Source organism: Camelus bactrianus, chromosome 7 (genome assembly GCF_048773025.1).
Source record: "Camelus bactrianus isolate YW-2024 breed Bactrian camel chromosome 7, ASM4877302v1, whole genome shotgun sequence".
NCBI lineage: Eukaryota > Metazoa > Chordata > Mammalia > Artiodactyla > Camelidae > Camelus > Camelus bactrianus.
In genome coordinates, this window is record NC_133545.1 from 47,177,686 (window position 1) to 47,200,588 (window position 22,903).

General features: G+C 37.5%; 1 protein-coding gene across 8 annotated transcripts in view; it reads right to left on the reverse strand.

The window, feature by feature from the left end:
• DNAH11 (dynein axonemal heavy chain 11) overlaps positions 1–22,903 on the reverse strand; it is a 280,729-nt gene that overhangs the window by 29,828 nt on the left and 227,998 nt on the right. For 5 of the 8 annotated variants that reach the window (XM_074367350.1, XM_074367352.1, XM_074367351.1 and 2 more), the window contains 6 exons: positions 17,523–17,727; positions 11,794–11,958; positions 9,972–10,112; positions 5,031–5,201; positions 1,909–2,031; positions 490–683 (listed from right to left, as the gene is read on the reverse strand). In XM_074367350.1, coding sequence (XP_074223451.1) covers positions 490–683; positions 1,909–2,031; positions 5,031–5,201; positions 9,972–10,112; positions 11,794–11,958; positions 17,523–17,727 — 999 coding nt within the window. The other 3 variants (XM_074367357.1, XM_074367356.1, XM_074367353.1) reach the window with 3 other exon arrangements.

The following is a 22,903-nucleotide window of genomic DNA, read 5'->3' on the forward strand; positions in this document are numbered from 1 at the left end:
GGCAAAGAAAAAGGACTCTTAAACCAAGATGCAGACAGGGGTTTCTGCTTTTAAACTGCATTGGTCATAAAGTTATAGGACTATGAGTTTCTCCATGAAAGGAATCCATTTTTTGTTTGATGGGCAAAATCTTCGGAGCCAAAATGCCACCACGAAATAAAGCCAATGGGAAATATGCTGGGATAACGCATGTCCCTGACCTCTGAAGGCACCCATCTCTCTTCCTAGAACATTTCCATAGATTTCCTGTTCCCCTTACTGACTGCAGAATTAAGCTCTGCAGGAAAGATGTGCTAAGTCTGCCTAGAGCCAAGCACACTGTTTAATGTTTTACAAATTTTACGAATAGTACTGATTACAGTATCAAAATTTGTGCAGAATAACTTCATTAACATGGACTGTAAATGCCTCCTCCAGATACTCCTAGTCCCTAAGACTAAGTTTCCTCTAGGTTACCTTGCATTTCTGAAAATGCTAACTGTCCCCCACCTGAGAGCGTATGTCATTCTGTCAGGGCGCATTGCTCTCAAAATAATCAGCTTCTGGATTAAACTTTTCTTCTTCCATTCTTGCGGTAACTTTTCTTTTTCTGGGCACTCGGATTCTGCCCACTTCCTCCACAGCTTGGCAGATCCTTCCACATCTCGGTCTATGCCACGAAATTCTTCCATGAGGGCTACCGCCTGTAATACAGTAGGGAACAGATGGGAATAGTGGGTACCATAGCTGAGAGTTGGAGATACAGACCTGTGGCTGTCTCCTGTGCAAACAGTGGTGCTGGGTAGCCTTCATTTCCTCTCCAGGTTGACTCTGTACCCTTTTCTGCCCTGCAAAGAGGGTGATCTCTTAGGATGACTTGAACAAAGCTGCCTGACTATGTTTGACCAAGAGGAAGCCCTGGCAAGAGACTGGAGAGTGGAGAAGAGAGACCATGCTGGTTCGTCCCCAGGTCTTTCCTGTGGTGACAGTTTGGCAGTGGCTGTTTCTTCACCAATGCCACAGTTTCTACGGGTTGGCTCTCTCGCTTGGCTTCACTTCTCAAGTAGTTTCTGTAACTACTCCTTTCCCATCCCCACCCCTCATCTTTCTTCCCATACTATGAAAATACACTCTTTGTTTTAAACTTCTTAAAAATCACACTTTGTGCCATTTGTCTTCTGCTGAGACCTTGACTGATAACAAAAATTGAACTTGAATTTGTAATTCTAAAGTAACAGTCTAATTAAAAATTCCATTTGAAAAATAAGATCTAGACATACTATGAAAATAAGGAATAACAGTTATTTTCAATACACAGAGGTGTTTCCATCTTAGAAAAAAGAGTAGGGCAAAGCTTAGCATATTACGAGAATCCCAGGAATTCCAAAGCCTGAGAGAATAACCTTTTAGTAGGATTTTCTGACAGAAAGATGAAATAAAGATGGATAACTGGAGGTGAAGAATGCTTTAACTTTTTTCTCTACAGCATTCTGTTCTGCTTACACATTTTACAATGATAATAAATTACTATACTGTTGTATAAATTAACAAAACAAGTGGAGAAATATAAAAAGGAAAACGAAACAAAGAAATTAGATTCAGGTCAACTGAAAAAAAAATTTATATTTCTTGACTTTAACCAAAGGTCCTGTGGATTATACATATTTATTAACAATTTCCCCACCCATAAATAGGTCAAAAGTTCCTTTACTTCCACATAAGAAAAGGGAACACTAGAACACTGTTGGTGAAAATGTAAATTGGTGCAGCCACTATGGAAAAGAGCATGGAAGTTCCTCAAGAAATTAAAAATAGCATATATCTACAACTGAAATATCACCTTTTTTTTTTTAAACTACATTTCTACATCTGAGAGAACTGAGATGTTAAATAAGATTTGGGAACTGAAAAATCACGTTCCTCACATACCTTAATAGCACTCCATGACTGCGTAGTTAGGAAGTCAACCGGACTTGGGTAAGTGTGCTCCACTGTGAATCGAAGCAGGAAATCCAATTCAAGAGGATCTATCTCTTTTCTTTTCAACAAAATCTTGAAAGGACACAAAATTGAAGAACGTCATTTGGTTTACATCAAAAATCAAGGAAGCAGTCACCACTTAACAGATGATTAAACAGGTAGAACTAAGTCTTCTGAGAATCCCTATAGATATATATCTGTTCTATAGTTGAAATAAAGAACCGTGGATGATGCTAACAACCTTAAAATCTTGATTAGAAATCTAACAGCAAATTATGAAGGCTGGCTTATTCCAATTTTAATACTTACACCTATTAGCAGCATATCTGAAATATGCGTTCATATTTAGCCTTCTGCTGTTAGAGCAAACTCATCTTAAAGCTTGTTATACAAGTTGAGAAAGCCTCAGATGACAATGGACTGAACTACTAAACAGAAGCTAGTACTACAAGCTAGTCCCACTATGGACATTACATTCAATAAACTAAGATACATGAGAGATTTTTCTTATATGTGAGATTATATTGAGAAAAACAGGAAGTTACTGTTTTACGGATACAACTAAACAAACATATCATGAACTGAAACAAACTTTAGACATTCTGGCTACAGAACTGATAAGAAGTCCATAGAACATTCTGGGGGGACACAAATCAAATATTCCTAATTTCCACACAAAACCTGTAACACGTTATAAAGTTAAGCTGGTAAAATGTTTGCAGTTTACACTGTTTAAAAGTTCTAGATATTTTCAAAATGCATGCATGCATCAAAATATTATTTTATTGGATAATTAATTTTTCTTAATTCAACTTCAACAAACAAGGAATCTTCCACATATATATGAAGCTTTGATTTATGTAGATTGTCAAGATTTCAGACAGATTATAATTTATCTACAGCTTCTAAAAGGAAGCTTTAAATAGATGTGCATGCATGTGTCTGCAAGTCACGTGCTATCATGACTGTTTATGAACAACATGTATGAACACAAACACTTCAGCAAAAACCAAAACCAATCTGATTTAAAAATGGGCAGGAGAATTGAATAGATAGTCTTCCAGAGAAGACATACAAATGGCTGACAGATACATGAAAAGGTGCTGAACATCACTAATCATCAGGGAAATGGCAGATCCAAGCCACAGTGAAATATCACCTCACACCTGTTAGGATAGCTGTTAGCCAAAAAGATGAGATGACAAATGCTGGCAAGGATGTGGAGAAAAGGGAACCCTTGTGTGCTGCTGTTGGGAATGCACTTTACATCTGGTATGGACACCATGGAAAACGGTAGGGATGTTCCTCAAAAAATTCAAAACAGAACTATCATGGGCTCTAGCAAAGTCACTTCTGGGTATATATCCAAAGGAAATGAAACCACTATTTCAAAAATGTATCTATGCTCTCATATTCAACGCATTACTTACAATAGCCAAGACATAAAAACCACGTAAGTGTCCATCTATGGATGAATGGGTAAAGAAAATGTGGTATATATGTGTGCGTGTATATACTGTATACACACACACACACACACATATAAACAGTGGAAGATTATTCAGCCATAGAAAAGAAGGAAATCTTGCCATTTGTGACAACAAGGATGGACCTTGAGAGCATTATGCTAAGGAAGATAAGTTATACAGAGATAGATAAACACTGCATGATCTCACTTTTATGTGGAATCTAAAAAAAAAAGGAACTCATAGATACAGAGAACAAATTGGTAGTTGCCAGAGGTGGGTGGAAAAATGGCCGAAGGTAGTCAAAAGGTATAAGATTCCAGTTATAAGAAAAATAAGTCCTGGGGCTGTAATGTACAGCAGGGTGACTGTAGTTAACACCACTGTATCGTATATTTGCAAGTTGCTAAGAAGGTACATCTTTAAAGTTCCTACTATGAGAAAAAAATTTGAAACTGTCTGAGGTGATGGATGTTGACTCCATTTACTGTGTAATCATTTCACAATATATACATACATAAAATCATTACATTGAACACGTCGGACTAATACAATGTTATGTGTCAATTACATCTCAATAAAACTGGGAAAAATTAAAAACAAACATTTTATTTTGTAATGCATTACTTCTGTTTATCACATACATTATAAAATGATTACACCCATATATTCATTTTTAACACAAAGGAATCTCTTAATATCAAAACTACTGAAAGAGAAGTGATAGTTTAATCACTATTAATAGCAGGTATTTATTTATTTATTTATATTTATTTTATTATTATATTTATTTTTAAGGAAAATTATTGCTAATAAAATATTATTAATTAAAACATTGTTATTAAAAATAAGTATTATTTATCTTTTTTAATGGAGGTACTGAGGACTGAACCCAGGACCTCATATGTGCTAAGCATGCACCGAGCTACACCCCTATCCCCAACAGCAGGTATTTTAAAATGCCTTCTTTGGGCAAGTCACTTCGGAGATCACAAAATAAATGAGACATCCTTCATCACAATCCGAACTAACAGAAAAAGTTACACAGTAAGTGAAATAATAAAAGGACCACATGCTTATTTCATCAAGGAATGTGGCTCTCAATGTTTTTTTCTTATCATGGGCACATTACACAAAATCTCTTGCAGAACTCCCCATCAAGAAGAGAAAAAGGGTAGTAGGTCTCACTGAAGGTGGGACTGTGAAACTTAGAGCTCTTTTCATCCGTTCACTGTTTTTTAAAGGGGCTCTGAAAGCCTCCTAGGACCCCTCAGATCTGGAACCCTAACCTTGAGATTCTTTCCAAGAAACTCCCTAGTAGTACCTGGGATGTCTGAACAGGACCCAGGAAGGCGAGGAGAATGTCTCATTGATCTGATTTTCAGAGTGATAGCTGATGTGGTTGCTGAAAGGACAAACACACCCAAACTGCTGCACCAGGACCTTACTAGAAAATAATCATATGCTCTGGGACAATCCAACTCTCCTCACGCCACCAAGGGCTTCCAAAAAAGGTGCCTGCACTTCCCTTCAGCAGAAGTACATAATAAACAGCGATGTGTGACTTTGGTCCTGGGGATGCTTTCGAGTGACTGATTTCCTCACCTGAAAAGCCATCTGGGACAGGAAGGTGAGTTTGTCCTTCTCAAACAGCGCCTGGCTGGTGTGGAGGAAGACGGCGTGAGTTATGCTCTCCATCAGGACTGAGATGCGCCCCTGCGTGTTGTCCACCTTGTCAGCCTGCTCCATGGCTCTGTGGAACAGCATGTTGAAAGCCTGGGGAATTGAAGTCACCTAACGTTAAAAGGTGAACACTGACGGCTGGAGGTCCAGCTAGTCCCAGTCACACGGGGCTACACTTTATCCATGGGGAGAGAGAATAGGACGGGGTTTTTACGAGAATTACATGAGCTCTTACAATAGCTCCTGGCACATGGTAAGTGCTCACCGAAAGTTTGCCGCCATTATTAGTATTTTTAACATTATTTCATAACATCTAACCTCATTTCCTCCCTAGCCAACTGAGTTGTATTGTCCTCTTTCTTATTCATGCACTTTTAAAATACATATTTTTTAATTGTCATAAAACACACAAAATGTTTTCCAAAATATTTTCTTCTTGAAAAACACTGTTAAATAACAACTCACTAAAAAAACTCATTTCATAATAACTTCCTATTTCCTCTCCCCCAACCCTTGGCAATCATCATGTTACATTTTGTTTCTATGAGTTTGACAACTACTCTAGATCCCTCATATAGTGGAATTATACAGTATTTGTCTTACTTTTTTAATTCTGGGGTTTTTTTTTTCAGTTTTTTGTTTTTGGAGGGGGGAGGTAATTAGGTTTATTCATTTATTTATTGTTAATGGAGGAACTGGGGATTGAACTCAGGGCCTCGTGCATGCTAAGCACTCATCCCGCTGCTAAGCTATACCCTCCTCCCCAGTATTTGTCTTATTGTGACTGGCTTGTTTCACTTAATTTAATGTCCTCAAGGTTCATCTATGTTGTAGCATGTGTCAGGATTTCCTTCTTTTTTAAGGCTAAATAATATTCCATTGTATGTACATAGCACATTTTGTTTGTCTGTTCATCCACTAATGGACATTTGGGTTGCTTCCACCTTTTGTTTATTGTGAATAATGCTGCTTTGAACATGGGTGTACAAATATCTCTTTGAGACCATATTTCAATTCTTTTGGGTAAATGTCCAAAAGTGGTAACTGCTGAATGATATGGCAATTTTTTGAGGAACTATCATATTGTCTTTCTAAGTAACTGTTCTATTTTACAATCTTCCCAACAGTGCACAACAGTTCCAAATTCTCCTTGTCATTGCCAATACTTATTATTTTCTGTTTGTTTTTTTTTCAGTAGTGTAGCTATCCTAACAGGTGTGAAATGGTATCTCATTGTGAATTTGATTTGCATTTTCCTAAGAATTAGTGATGTTGAGCATCTTTTCAAACGCTGGTTGGTCGTTTGTATATCGTCTTTGGAGAAAAGTCCAGTCGAGTTCTCTGCCCATTTTCTAACAGGTTATTTGAGGTTTGTTTTTTTTTTTTTCTTTTTTGCTGTTGTTTTTCACTTTGTGATCCCCTTTGATTATCTCTTTACTTTTAAAATCACTCTTAATATTTGTTTATTACTCTATTCCACACCTTAGTAATAATTGGTCTGTATTTTTACACATATCTCTATATGTTTAAATATATAGCTAATATATCCTAATATATAATATGTAAAAAATATATATCTATATAATAGATTATATAAATATATATTATAAAATATTATAGATTATGTATTATAGATAAATATATATCTAAAATAGACATACATAAAATATGAATTTTTTTGACTGATGGACAGGGACCAGAGACCACAGACTGATTTGCTTTGAATTATGTATATTTGAGTGAAAGTAAAACCCTAAAATGAGAAGACAGAGTAAATATTTATAAGAAGGTATTAACAAAGTACTCATTTGACGTCTACATATTAAAATCAGTTTTTGACTTACACACGATAAAATATACCCACTTAGCATACAGTTCAATGAGTTTTGACAAATGTATATACTTTAGTAACAATGAGTGCAATCAATATGTAGAATCTTTCTATTCAAGTCATCACAAAAGTTCTCCTGTGCCTCTTCACAGTGCATTTCCACATCCATCCCCACTCCTGCCCACTGCTGAACTGTGTCTGTCACAGTAGATTCATTTCAGCGTCATAGAATGTGTACTTGTCGGTGCCTGGCTTCTTCTCAACATGACTTTGTGATATATCAATGTTGTGTGCATCAGTAGTTCCTACTTTTATACTGTGAGCAATATCCCACTGTATGCAGAAATCAAACTGTGTGTCCATTCACGTCTTAGTCCTTTGGGTTGTTTCCAAATTTGGGCTATTATGAATAAAATATATCTATGAACATATATGAACAAGTTTTTGAGTGGACATATGTTTTCATTTCCCTTGGGTAAACACCTAGGGTGAAAATTTAGGATCATTTTGTAAAGTGTAGGTATAACTGTATAAGAAAACTGCCCAAAATCAGTCAACCATACATATGTGGGTCTACTTGTGGACTCTCTATTCTGTTCCATTGATTGATGTATTTTTCTTTAGATAAATTAGTGTAGTAAGTCTTGACATCATGTACTGTAAGTCTTAAAATTTGTTTCTCTTTTCAAAATTATATAGTTATTTTAAATCCTTCGCATTTCTACACAAATTTTAGAATCAGTTTGCCAGTTTCTGCCAAATAAATCTTCCAGGATTTTGACTGAAGCTGAATTAAATCTATAGATTAATTTGGAGAGAACTGGTATCTTCATAACAGGGATTGTTCCAAACCGTAAACATGGTCTCTCTCTCCACTTAGTTAGACCTTCTTTAATCTTTTTCAACAATGTTTTGTAGCTTTTAGTATACAGATCTTGTATTTGTTTTGTTAAAATTATCCCTAAGAGTTTCATGATTTTAGAAGTTACTGTAAATAGTATTGACTTTTTAATTTTATTTTCCAACTGTTTGTTCCTCATATACAGAAACACAATGAATTCTGTATACTGACTTTATATCCTGCGATGATGCTAAAAACTCACTTCTTAGTCCTAGTAGCTTTTTTGGGTAGATTTCTTATAATTTTCTACATACATGGTCAGGTGATCTGTGGGAAAAAACAATTTTCTTTCTTTGTAAATTTCTGGGCCTTTTATTGTATTATTGCACTGGCTATAACTCCAGTGCAGTGTTGACTAGAAGACATCCTTGCTTTGTTCCTGATCTTAGAGGAAAGCATTCAATTTTCAACATTCAGTATAATGTTAGCTGGAAATTTTTACAGATGCCCTTTATCACATAGATAAGTCACCATCTATTTCTAGTTTGCTCAGGATTGTTTTCTACACTAGGTGTTAAAATTTGTTAAGTTCTTTGTCCACTCCCATTGAAATTGTTATATGGTTTTTGCCTTTTATTCTATTAATATGAAGAATTACATTGTATGATTTTTAATGTTAACTTGCATTCCTGGCATAAATTCCACTTGGGCATAATAGATTGTGCTTTTTAAATGGGGCTGGATTCAATTTGTCAATCTCGTGTTTAGTCGTTTTTAAAAATGCTCATGATGGGAGTTGCTCTGTAGTTTACCTGAAATACTTTAGTCTAGTTTTGGTACATGTGCAGTCCTGGGCTGCTTTATTATCCACCTCCTACACTGTGGCTGTCCTAAAGTCCAGCCCCACTGTGCTTCTCAGAATTTCTGCACTTGTTCCATCTTGACCCTTTCTCTTTATTATGCCCACATCCAATCCACCTCCAAGAGCCAATTATTCGAGCTTCAAATCCTAAGTCTGTTCCACGTCTCTCTGAGTCTTGTCTCCCTGAGTCTTTTGCCGTCACCTCAGTCATCTGCCTACAACCTTTCAATGACTTCTATCTGCACACACGCTATAATCCAAACTCTGGGCACAGCCTGTGAGACCTCGTATGATCTAGACCCTCCTACCTCTCAGGACTCACGTGTTGCCATCTTCTCCCTTACTCATTACCCTCCAGTCACATAGATTCATTCACTACCTCTAATCTCAAAACCTTTTTCATGTCTCATACATCCTTATTACCCCAAACACTCCTTTCATGGCTAAATGCTACTTAGCCTTCAGGAATCAGCTACAATCTCACTTCCTCTGAGAGGTCTTCCCTGAACCCCCAGTAAAACAGCCCCTCCATCCCTATGATTCTCTCTTATGGTACTTATCACTTCTACACACACAATCACTTCTACACACACACACATCCATATATCCCCACTCATATCTGTGTTTTTCCAAATGGTGCATTCAGTAACCAGTCCAGCACCTGGCCCTATGATTGACTGCAATAGCTATTTAAGAACTGACTGACTGAATGAATACTGCCCAGAGGCAGAACCTTACAAAGAGAAGAGCAGAGGCTTTGGAATCAGTCATAGGTTCAAATCTTGACTCTTCCAATTACAAAACGTGAGTTCTTCAGCAATATATTTAAAAACTCAAACTACTAGTTTTTTAAATAGGGATAAAATAATACACTTCATTGAGATATTTCAGGCATAAGAATGAACCAAAGTATGAAAGTGCCTTGCATATAACAAGGGCTTAATCAAGAGTTATTCTCACCTTTTCTCTATATCAAAATAAAATGGGGAATCCTTTTCTAAGACACCCACACTGTCACAAATAAGGTACAGGAGCCTCAAGGAGAATTCCCTTATTTTTTATAAACTCCTTACCACTCTGTTTAAGAACAACTACGTATTATGATGTCACAAAATTTAATTATCTCAAAGCCTTATTGAAAATTATAAATGAAAATTATTGAGAAAGTGAGGATATTGTTTACTTGTTTGTTTTTTGTTTTGTTTTTTGCTAGCCAGATCCTCATGACTCTTTACTGGATGCACCAACTGCTTAAAAATAAATTCTAAACTTCCAGAAACAAGCTAAATTCCTGATGTTAACATTTTTCCTTAGCTTAGTCACCATTACCTCCAAAGAGAATTGATAGATGGGGTTGATTTTCCTGAGGTCATTAATAACAAAATAGAGAAGAGATGCTCTTGCTGCCACTGGTCTGTAACATTCTCGGGCCGCGTTGATTTTCCTCTCATTTTCTTTGGCTTCAGTCACCTACAGTGGGATCAAACAACATAGGTAACTTACTCTTCATGTTCTCTATATGATGGAAGTGACATATCTGAAATGAGAAATGAGTTGTATCAGAATAGATAACACATATGGCATCTATGTGCTTGAGACTTTCTAAGAGGATTAAATTCTTATTTTAAAATAATTTTTTTTTACAAGCTGAGTTTTAAATGAGAGTGGACATAACTCGAGCTATATTAAGGTTACCAAGTAAACAAACCTGATTGCTTTTGGTTCTGCAGAATTTATTCTGAGTAATGTCACCTTCCTGCCTCCCCTCTCTCTTTCAGGGGTTAATAACCCAGCTGTATCACCTCCCAGGGATAGCTCTTAAAAGTCTGCTGGGTCGATTCAGTGCCAACAACTTTATTAGTCAACAAGGTATACAAAAGCAGCCAAGGTCAATAAAATATCCAATAGCCGTGCTTACGAAAAAGCCTTCTATATGAAGACTCTCATGAGTGTCTAATTCTGACTTTGCACCAGATCATCCATATGCTCATATATTTCCATTTAGTTTATCTTTGCATTAGCCTCTGGGTACATTCAGAGAGGTAATTAAACACACACACCATCATCAACCAACATATTCATTTTAATTCAAGACAGAAATATTTATTTCTTCTCTCTAGGACTACTGCTGGTCTTAAAGTTTTATAAGATACAGTATTTATTCAACCTTTTAAAAATAAACTTGATTCATCCTATTTGTATATAAAAGGAAATAAAGAAAATGTACAGCAGAGAGGGAAGTCCCTACATGGCAATATATTAGGAAGATAGGAAGAGACATCTTAAGAGACAATTAGAAGTTAACTTCAAAGCTAAGACCTAATTTACTTAATTGCTCTAATCGTTACCATCTTAGGAGCCACTAGAATTCACTCACTTAAAAGGAGAGAGTAATTTGGGATTCCATTTCCTTGCTTAACTTAAGACAAATATATTGGATGTGTGGTGACACAGCCCTGGCTGGGTAATTAATAGATTACTTAGTAATGAGGCTATCCCAGAAAGCAAAAAAGGGTTCCTCTCATTTTGAAACAACAGAATTTTAAGGATTAGCGGCCACCTGTGAAAGTCCAAAGTGCATGCACAAGGCATCTGAGACCCATGTTGGACGTTCAGCAGGAAGTCCACTAAATGAAATCTTTTCTGGCTTTTAGGAAATGTCACTTTCTCAGAGTGAATAACGCATTTGAGCGCAGCAGCAGATCACCCCTTGCTCAGTCTCCCAGCACTAAGGCCTGTAAACAAAACTTTAGCTCTAAGTATTTCTCTACAACGTACAAGAGACCAGGAAACCTGTGGTGAGACTGTAGGATGTCAGTCTGCCAGAGCTGGATGCTAAGCCTTTTTAGATTTTAGACCCTATACGACAGCAGGGCTCAATTTTCTCCAAATTTAGTCACTCAGAAAAAAATAATAGCCTGACAGAGTCCACTTTGAATGACTGGATCTTTGTTGAATTAGGAGAAGCACAAATTTAACCATCTCTGTCTCCGTTCAGAACCCCGCACTTTTTAAGGGCGGTTTATTAAAAGACCTGAATTCCACAGAGTCGGTCCTCTTAGAGAAAGGGCCAAGTTTGATTACGCCTTCACCCCAGCACTTCATTCCATTAGAGCACTGAGACCTGCAGGGAGCCTTTGCCTTCTCCTACCTTGTGCTCTATCTCGGCCGCAGTGACCTTTGTTGCCTCCAGTCTCTCTACCAGCTTGGTGTCATCTAGAAAGCTCCCCTCTGCCGCAGAAAGACGCAGAAGAAGGTCGTCCTCCAGGTGCTTTAGCTCTATCTTAAAGTCATTTTGGTGCTTCGTCAAAACCAACTAACACAAACAAAAAGAAGTGTCAGAAATGGTGGTTAATTCATATTTTTAAGCATGAATGGATGAATTCTTCATCCATTTCATGGAAATCATCCATAATAAAACACACTTAGCATTAAAGCCATACACATAATTTTAAAAAATTCAGAAGGCATGTTAAGAGTTGGTTGCAATCCAGGGTCCAGAGTATGACCATGTTTCATAATCATTTAATATCATGAACCTGTAGGAAGAAACTTCTGGTTTCTGCTTCAAATCTAAAAAATGAGAAGTCATTATTCTACTCACAGCAGGGGAAAAAAAAGCTAATTAACAACTCTTCTTACATCTGTCAGAGAACTGAGGTCACAGGGCAAATATCACCTTGAAAACTGCAGAGATGGGTGAACACAGACAATCACAGCTTATCAGGAACATAGTCACTGGCTAATAACTGCAGGCAGAGCTTGAGAGTTAAACTCCAGGGGAACCAGTCTTAGGGAGCCTTCCAACTTTTGTGAGTTTACTTTCAGGAGACCCATTAGGTTCTCACAGTGAATATCATAAAAAAAAATCTACTCCTGCTTTGGGCAGGGAAAAGGGAAAAGCAACCATTTTGAAATACGTCCAAAGGAAATCAACCATTTAAAATATGTCAAGAACTTTCTGTTCACTTAACAAGAGCCTGTCCTCAAGGGAAATTACTTTATTAGAGCCTCATCTGACATGGGAGGGAATAGGGGTTGACTAAACAGCTCACACAGGGGAGATAAAAACAAATGACAAGAAACTCTTCTGAAGGTCAAAGTCCAGTGACTCAGCCCTACTAGGAAACCCTGAGATTTAACCAGAAGCTCATAGGATGCTTCCCATCCACAATGCCTCACTACCACATCACCAGGCTGTGAGAGCTGCCAGACACAGATTCTACTAGAATAGGAGCTTCTAGGGAAATCTAAAGACAAAGGGAGACAAACACAAGGGTAGGAGAGGAAACTGAAGACCAGGACACAAAACAGCTACAGCAAACATGACACACAATTTAAATCCCAGCCATATAAACATAAAACTTCACACGAAAGCTCTAGTTACCTCAGTTCAAACTATCCAGTACATCATGTCTGGCTTTCCACAAAAAAGTATAAGGCATGCCAAAAGGCAAAAACAAACAAAAAGCCCCCAAAACAGTCAGAAGAGACAAAGCAAACCTCAGAACAAGACTTGGGTATGGCAGGCATGTTGGGATTATCAGACTGGGTGTGAAAAATAACTATGCTTAATATGCTAAGGGCTCTAATGCAGAAAGTAGATAACACGCAAGACCACACGGACAATGTAAGTAGAGAGATGGAAACTCTACAAAATAATCAAAAGGAAATGCTAGAAATAAAAAACACTAACAGAGATGGAGAATGACTTTGACGGGCTCATCAACAGATTGGACACAGTCAAAGAATCAGTGAACTCGAAGATATGTCAACAGAAACTTTCCAAACTGAAAAGCAGAGAGAAAAAGAACGAAAAAAAGGGAAAAGAATATCCAAGAATTGTGGGACCATCACAAGAAGCATAACAGACACATAATGGGAATACATGAAGGAGAAGAAAGAAAAAAATGGAGAAGAAACACTGGAGGTAATACTGGTCAAGGAATTTTCCAAAATTAATGACACTCACCAAACTATAGATCGAAGAAGCTTACAACATAATAAGCAGGATAAATAACAAAGCATGACACCTATGCATATCATGTTCAAATGACAGAAAACCAAAAACAAAGAAAAAATCTTGAAAGAAGCCATGGGTCGGGGGCGGGGGAAGAAACCTCATTTATGGAGAAAAAAGGGTAAGACTTACATGAAACTTCTCTTGAAAAAACATGCAAACAAGAAAAGAGTAAATATTTAATTGCTGAAAGAACCCCCCCCCCCACCAGCCTAGAATTCTGTATCCTGCCAAATTATCCTTCAAAAGTGCAGGATAAATACTTTTTCAGATAAACAAAACCTGAGAGATTCTATCACAAGTAAACTTGTCTTAGCAAGAAATTAAAAAAAATTTCCTCAGAGAAGAAAAATGATATAGATCAGAAACCTGGAACTATATAAACAAAGGAAGAATGTTAGAGAAGAAATAAATGAAGCTAAAATATTTTATTTTTCTCACTCTAATTGAGATAACTATTCAAGATAATAAAGCCAACAATGTATTCAGGGGTTATAACTCAGAGGTAAATGAAATGAACAACAACAATGTTATTAGGGATGGGAGGGAGGAAATGAGAATATTCTGTTAAAAGGCGTCACTATCCATGAGACAGTATAGTGTTGCTTAGAAGTTGATTTAGATTAGCTACAAATGCATGTAGCAAATGCTAAGGAAACCACTATTAAAAAAAAAAGGAGTATAATATATATGCTAAGAAAGGACAGGTACTAGAATCAAAAAATGCTCAATTAAAATTAGAAAAGGCAAAAAGAAAAAAATGCCAAGGAACAAATGCAGTAAATAAAAAACAATGAAAAATACAGTAGGTATCAATCCCATTATATCAATAATATCTTTAAATGTGAATTGTCTAAATACATCAATTAAGAGAGATGGACACAGTGGACAAAAAAAGACCCAATCACCTGTTGTCCACAAAAAAAATTCACTTTAAATATAAGACACAGCTAGATTAAAGGTAGAGGGATGGAGAAAGATGTACCATATTAACACAAAGGAAAAGAAAGCTGGTGCAGCTACATTAATTTCAGACAAAGTAGACATCAGAATAAGAAAAATTATTAAGAGCAAAGAAAGGCATTACATGATGATGAAAGGGTCAATTCTCTAAGAAAACATAAGAATCCTTAATCTGCATGTGTCTGACAACAGAGTGTCAAAGTACATGAAGCAGAAACTGACTAAACTGCAAGAAGTAGACAAATCTACTCCACTGCTGGAGAACTCAAAAGCCTGTATCCATAATTAACAGCTCTGGCAGGCAGAGAAAATTAGTAATGATATAGTTGAATTAAAAAGCACCATCATTCAACTAGATATAATTGATATTTATGGAATACTTCATCTAATAGCATCAGAATATACATTTTTTTCAAGCTCACATAGAATATTTACAAGATAGACCAAATACTTAGCTATACAACACAACATACCTGAAAAACTTCAAAAGAATAGAGATACAAAGTATGCTTTTAGAAGGCAACAAAATTAAGTAAGGAATTGATAACAGAAAGATAGCTAGAAAATTCCCAAAATGTCTGGTAAACAACATACTTCTAAATAGCACAAAAGGAGTCTTGAGAGAAGTTAAAAATATTCTGAAATAAAAATGAAAATGTAACTTATCAAAATGTGTGAGATGCAACAAAAGCAGTGCTTAGAGGGAAATTTATAGCACTAAATACATGTATTAAAAGTGAAAGATCTAAAATCAATTACCTAAGCTTTTACCTTAAGAAACTAGTGAAAGAAGAGCAATATACACCTAATGCAAGCAGATAAAAAATATATATATATAAAACTGGTAGAAAAGTAAAATGGTGTAGCCACTCTGAAAACAATCCATCAGTCCCTCAAATAGTAAACACAGAGTTACCATATGACCGAGCAGCTCTGCTCCTAGGTATGTACCCAAGAAAACTGAGAAATATGTCTGCACAACAACCTGCACAAGAATGTTTATAGCAACATTTAACATCATACACAAAAAGTGGTAAGAACCTGAATATCCATCAACTGATGAGAGTATAAATAAAATGTGTGTCTATCCAGACAGTGGAATATTATTCAGCCATAAAAATGATGAACTGACTTGTGCTATAAAATGGATAAACCTTGAAAGCATTAAGTGACAGAAGCCAGACACAGAGGCCATATATTTTATGATTCCATTTATATAAATGTCCAAATAGGCAAATCTATACAGACAGAAAGAATAATGGTTGGCAGGGGCTAGCTGGGAGGGACAGGGGAAGTAACAGCTAATGGTATGGGTTTTCTTTCTGAGGTGACCAAAATGTTGTAAAACTGATACTCTATGAATAACGTAAAAAGCACTGAATCATATACTCAAAACGAGTATATGAATTATATCTCAAAAAACTTATAAAAATGGGGAGAAATATTATTATTTCTTAATGGACACATCGAGTGTGTATGTTTTATTGAAGGAGAACAACATTTTAGACAAATTTTATTTGTATGCTGCAAAAAAGAATGATGATGACATCAGGAGAAACTGAAACGAGGCTAGGGGTATACAGGAACTCTGTAATATCTTTGCAGCTTTTCTGTAAATCAGCTTAAAATTATTCCAAAACAGAAAAACATTTTTAAAAACTGCTTCAATTAAATATGTAGGGGGAAAGAGGCAAAATATTGATATTTATGAAGCTGGATAATGATCACAAGGAGATTTATAGCTATTTACTGTCATATGTTTGAAGACAAATTAACCAAACTGTCAAGTCTTTTGAAAAAAAAGAAAAGGTACATGTACGTATGTTACCATGACAAGACTGCTTTCTTATATGGTCACATGGCATTTCGAATATGGACATGGTCCCTTTCTGTCTTGGTAGTTCGTGTACAAGGCACACACCTGTGGTCCTTTGAACCCTGGGCTGTGGATCGCTCTCCTGGCATGATGCGACGCCTGCCTACAGGGAGACCTGCAAGGAGAACCGTGCCCACTCCACTCTGCCTTGCTCCCAGGGCCGTCTTTGCCCTGCTCATTGACTGGTGCAGAAGTAAATCCAAGTGAAGGCAGTCTCAAACTGAGTCTGAACATGCATGAGAATCCCTTGCAGGGTTTGGTAAAGCAGATTGCTGAGGCTACCTCCACAATCTTTCATTTAGCGGGATCTGGGCTGAGATTTGTATTTTAGGAGGTTCCCAGCTAATGCTGCTGTTCCAGGAACCACCGTTTGAGAACCACGGAGTTATATTAAGAATGGCAAACCTTTTCCATAAAGGGCCAGATAGCAAATATTTTTGGCTTGGCAGTCCATACAGTCTCTGCTGCAACTACTCACTTCTTCTATTGCCTGCTTCCTACATCTTTAGGCTTACTGTGCTATTTTCTTGTTTACTGCATTCAACACTGCACTTAATTATTTTCAGTATTTTTTCTCAGTGTACTTAAAGTCATACATTTGTCTTTAAATGCTAGTCTAACCAGCTGCAAGCCCTTTTTTACTCAACCTTATTCCATTACTCCTCTTTTTCCTGCTTTTGCCCTGAATAAATGGGTCTGCTATCATCCCACCTTCCAGGGCACATTCCCGCTTCCCGAGCTCTGCTTTCCATGACTGATGGGCCTCTTTGCTTGTCCTCGTCACCTGCATCAAACAAGACCCACGGCTAGCCCATCTCCTATCTGGGGCACAATCGTACTCCTCCCTTTGTCAGAAGTATCCTTGAATTGCTCCTTAACTGTTCACATACATCCTCATTTTCTCAGTTAGGTTACAAGACCCTGGAGGGCAGGATTCTGATCTTACGCGCCTGTGTCTGGCACTCTAAGTTGTGCACAGCAGCCACCAAACAAATGCTGGGGGTGATTTCATCATTTTTACCTTAAGTTTCTCCAAATCTGGCCTTTCAATACTGACAACCTCTGCTAGCAGCTGGGCTTCGAGACCATCTTCTGTGACCGTGAAATTGAGGAGGGTTGTCTGAGCTTGCAATTCTGGCTTATAGTGAGGATTTGCCAGTTTTGTGTGGAGGATAAGGTGAAAGTTCTGGTTAAATTCACATTCTTTATCTCCAATCTTGATATACCTAAAGAGAATAAAACACAGACATTCAGGAGATTCCCATGAACCATCACTGATATTAAGGTGTCATTTCATTCCTGTATCCTGATAATACATACAGGCTGTAAAACCAGGTGTTCATGATTTTTCAGCAACTCTCCATTTTCCTAAAGCATAAGAGGAATAAGAATTATACCTGTATATGGTTACATTTCCTTATATGTAAAATGGTAACAGCAGTACTCACTTCATAGTGTCACTGTAACAATTACATAAATAAATCGTATAAAGAACCTGTAACAATACATAATAACTTCTATTATTATGCCTTCTGTGATTAACCTTATATCAAACATTGCTTCTTTAAGGGCAAAATGAAATACGTTATGTATGCATCTGTATGTACACATGATACATACATACAGATTTCATTTTACCCTTAAAGAATAGCAACGTTTAACATAAAGTTAACCATAGAAAGCGTAATTTTATATATATATATATGTGTGTGTGTGTGTTATATTATATATACACTGTGTGTGTGTTATATTATATATATACACACACACTTAAAATTTATCTATAGGAAAATGCACATATACTTCAAGTTACCTCCCAGTACTCTGGGCACTGGCTCAAAAGGGAAGTTGAGGAAGCCTGCTGTGTGGAATGCATGGGCAGCATTCTTTTCTGATCACTGCACTGCACCATCTTAGTTTGGATGTATTCCTCCCTTCTGTAGTGTCTCAGAGAAATGCCAGGTCTGTCACGACTTTCCATGATCAGGTTGCATTTCCCCTCATTTGCTTATGCATTTTCACCGGGTTTGGATTCATGCCCCATAAACTTCCATTTTTAATCACTAGCCTATGTCCCCAGATGAAAAGAGAATTTAAACACTTTTCCACTTTAAAAATGTAAATTTAAATGAACACTGACTAAATCAAGTCTAGAATTTTCACTGTTGTTGTCTAATGGGACAGCTCACTATGGCAGGGTTAGGAACTGAGGTAAGAAGTCAGTTTAATTTTGAGGTTTGTGGGGGTAGGGTAGAATCAAAACAAGCCCCTAGCAGGATGACTAATATATTTGAAAGTTATAGGTGTTCAGGTCTCAGGAAGAGATCCCTGGAGAGGAGGTGGAGAGCTCCATCTGTAAAGGGTCAGAGTATAAGTGTTTCAGGCTTTGTTTGCCACATCCAGCTCTGCCATATATTCTTATTTGTTGCTGACAACTACTGAAAACCATCCTCAGCTCTTGGGCCACTCACTGACATAGAGAACAAACTTATGGCTACCAGGCAGGAAAGAGGGTGGGGAGGGATAAATTGGAAGTTCAGGATTTGCAGATACACACTACTATATATAAAATAAACAACAAAGTCCTACTGTACAGCACAGGGAACTATATTCAATACCTTGTAATGGCCTATAATGAAAAAGAATATGAAAAGGAATGTCTATATATATAACTGAATCACTTATTAACACAGAATTGTAAAATTAATTGCAGAAATTAACACAACATTGTAAACCGACTACTTCAATTTAAAAAAAGAAAAAGAAAAGAAAGCCTGCTTGCCCATTGCAAGGATCCTCTCGAGGATCCACCGGCTAGCGGTATCAGCGTGACTTCCTCTCAAAGCAACAGCAGCTAATCCCACTGGACTTCCCCAGAATGCCGAGTTCCAATTTTTCCACTCAGCCACTACACAGAACTGTGCTTCTTTTCCCAGGTTTTCAAGAAAAAACAGTGGGAGATTGGCCAACGTGGAGCATGAGGTTCTGACAGTCTTGCTTCTGGGTGCAGGTGGTAAAAGCTTTTAACTGGTCAAATACGTATTTAACCAAACACCTCAGTTAAGCCTCACTCTGTAAGGTGGCTCAGAGACAGCTCAGTGGTTCTAAACGTTCCTTGCACACTTACATATGCTGTGAGGTATTCTCATACCCCACTTTTGAAAACCAGAAATCTAACTGCTTGAGGGACAGGTCTGATTTTCTCTGTGAAGAGACAGTTAATTGTGGAACTTCCTACGCTGACAGAAGAGAGAAGGATGTCTGCTTATAAAGCTGGTTTTATATTTTGCTCTGAAACATTATTTTGTAGGTTGACATTTCCCAGGGATAGTAAATTATCCTCAACTGGGGCGTTTATGATCTATGAAAGGCAAAAACTGCATAATGACTCAGTGGGTTTTATCATCGCTGCTAGGTTAATTTTTGGTTAATCTCCGATCTGGGAAAATTAAACGGATTGCTAGTGCTCTCTCCTGATTTGAAGGATCCAAAAAACAATGGAGTTAACCAGAGGGGTGGGAAAAGCAAACACTCACTGTGTTGTTTCTCTAAAAGACATGAGACCAGAGGCTGTAACTTCCAGAACACAGCAGGCAGCTCCGAGTGCTTGAGAGGCAGCAGCAGGTGTGAAGGGCACTAAAACTTGGAACTCTACTCTCTTAAAGCAGTGGTTCTGCGGCTGGAGCTCCTGCTTCCCAGGAGCAGGACTCTGGCCCCTGACATCGCATCACAGTGAGAAGCAAGTGGGGCAGGGATCTCTGAATCTGGGCTGGAGTTGCTCCCAGAGAGTTTTCATTCATCCCTCCAAGGCAGTGAGCTCCGCCTGCTCTCTCTTCTCACTGGCTGAGAATTGCTGGTTTGGACATGAGAGACTGAGTGTATGAACTCAGAACTGAAATAAAATCGTTTTTTTTCCCAGTACAGACACCATGATTTAATTGGATAGGACACAGGGTGAGCTGTCAACATTCTGCCTCACCTAGCAGTATTGTCATTTTAGAGCCAGAAGGGACCCTAGAGATCATTCAGCTGATTCCTTTTTATGGACCTGAAGAGTTTACGACTTGTCCAAGGTCACGTAGCTTAGTGGCAGAGCTGGGACTAGAACCTGGGTCTCCAGACTCCTAGTATAAAGTTCATTTCACTGCACCACACTGCAGGTTAATATGCCGTTTGGATGGTGAGAGCTGGTAACCCCAGCCTTTGTCGACCTTTCTAACGATCGATCACAAGAGAGTGTTGAGAGAATATGACTGACTCAGTAACAATCAATGGCCACTAGAGAAAAAATATAAAGACACATCTCAGAGAACAAGCCCTGGTGACCTGTGGTTAGACATTCTGTCCTGTTTATGAAAGAGAGTAACACTGATTATCGAGGATTACTCAGCACTAATCAAAGAGCTATGATTTCAGGTAGTTATTTTCACAAAGTGAATTACTTAATTTACAAAATTTTAAAAAATAAATTACTCAATTTACATAAAAGTTTTCTATCTTCTGGCTTTCAGGAAAAGAAAATATAATACTTAAGTATGCCAAAAATGCACATTAGTTAGCTGAATGAATCACTGTATAATAAAGATGCTCACCCACAAATTAATGATCAATTTAGTTTTCCATGTGTCAGGTTTGCATAAAAATCAGGTACGTGAGGGGATTTCAAAACTCTTTCAAAGTTTATTCACAATCCTACCAAAAGTTATCCTGGGATGATATCCTGGGATGAAAAGATTTGCAATTTCTTTAAGTCATGAAACGTCATTACTATTGTGGAGGACTGATATGCAAATTACATTAAAATACTTGAAAATGATTTCTTGGCGAATGTTCACAGCATTTCTGATATACGGGGAAACAGTTCTTCTGATTATCAGACTTACCTGAAAACCAGAATCTCTGCAAATGGAGAGAGGCAGCATCATCTCAGCATAACCAAGAAGAGAGTGAAATCTGAGATTACAGTCTGGATTCCTTATTTCTAAGATACATGTCTGGAAACTAAGGAAATGTCTTTCTACTTTGGCCCTCTTCCCAAGATTTAGTGTAGCTACTGTTGAAAATGTCATCAGTCTTGGATCATAAAAACTTAAATAAATTTCTCTAGTGGTCAGACACCCCTAAGTCCGTGAACAAACACCCTCATACCTTTTTATTGCCATGTAAAACCAAACCTGGAAAAGCAGCACCTTCAATTGAGAATAAAGATCTCCTTCTGTGGCAGATCAAAGCCTTTACTAGGAGTGGCTGCAGGAGATCTTTGTTTTTGCAAAACCTTTCTCACAGTGCTATTTTTCAAGAAATTTCTGAAGAGGCTGTATGACTGACTATATTGCAGGTTCGCACTCTAGGATGGGCAATTCAGAGGGCTAAGACGTTCTCTGAAGATGAGGGGTTCCATTCTCCCGGCCTCATCGGAGCAGATTTGTCAAGGAAAAGAGATAGCAGGTGGGTTTTGAGACAAGTAAATAAGATAGTCCCATGAGTTGGAGAATCAAAACACACTCAGAAGAAAAAAAATCCTTTTCAATGGACATCTAAAAGCCTTACTGCAGGTCCTGCTGTTTAAAATTAAAAGCTCCCTGATTAGACTTGTGAGCTCAGGAGCTCTGGCTGAGAACAGCCCAAGGGTCAGGTGCAGCTGGCAGAGGGCAGGTGTTACTTAGCCACCTGGGCAGGAAGGCCTGTGCGAGTTGTCAAACCTGGTTCCTGAAGAAAGCTGAAAGCTGCACAGCTGGCAGGACGTTCAAGGAAAGGAAGGAAAGAAAGTCCTGAATAGAAATGAGTTAACTGTCATGCTGCTTTATACAACCAACGCGTTCTTCTAAGACAAAAGCAAACTTCAATTAGAATTTTTAAATAAAGATTGAAGTTGCAAGAGTCCAGGTACCACTGAACAGAAAAATAAAGTTGAAGACAACCACAGCAGATTATTTCCCTTTTGAGATATATATATATTCACATACATATACCACACATATAAAACATACATATTGTATGTATTTCAATACATCCTTATTTAAACATTATCAGATACCATGAAAAATAAAGAAGTTCTGGTTTCATTTATTTTTTTTTCTCTTCTTTTAAGAAAATTGCTTTTGTGAAGAAAAGAATCTAAAGGTTCTTAATCTGTGGCCCTGCTTGGTATTTACTTTCAGATAAAGTCAAACAGTGTTAGCAAGTTGACTGAGAAGAGGCAGGATCTGTAGACCCTGAATGTTACTCTTAAAAAAAAAAACCTTGGTGGAAGGATATAGCTCAGCGATAGAGCATGTGCTTAGCAGGCATGAGGTCCTGGGTTTAATCCCCAGTACCTCCACTGAAACAAACAAACAAATAAATAAATCTAATTACCCCCCCCCCCAAATTTTTTTAAAAAATTAAAAAAATCTTGATTGA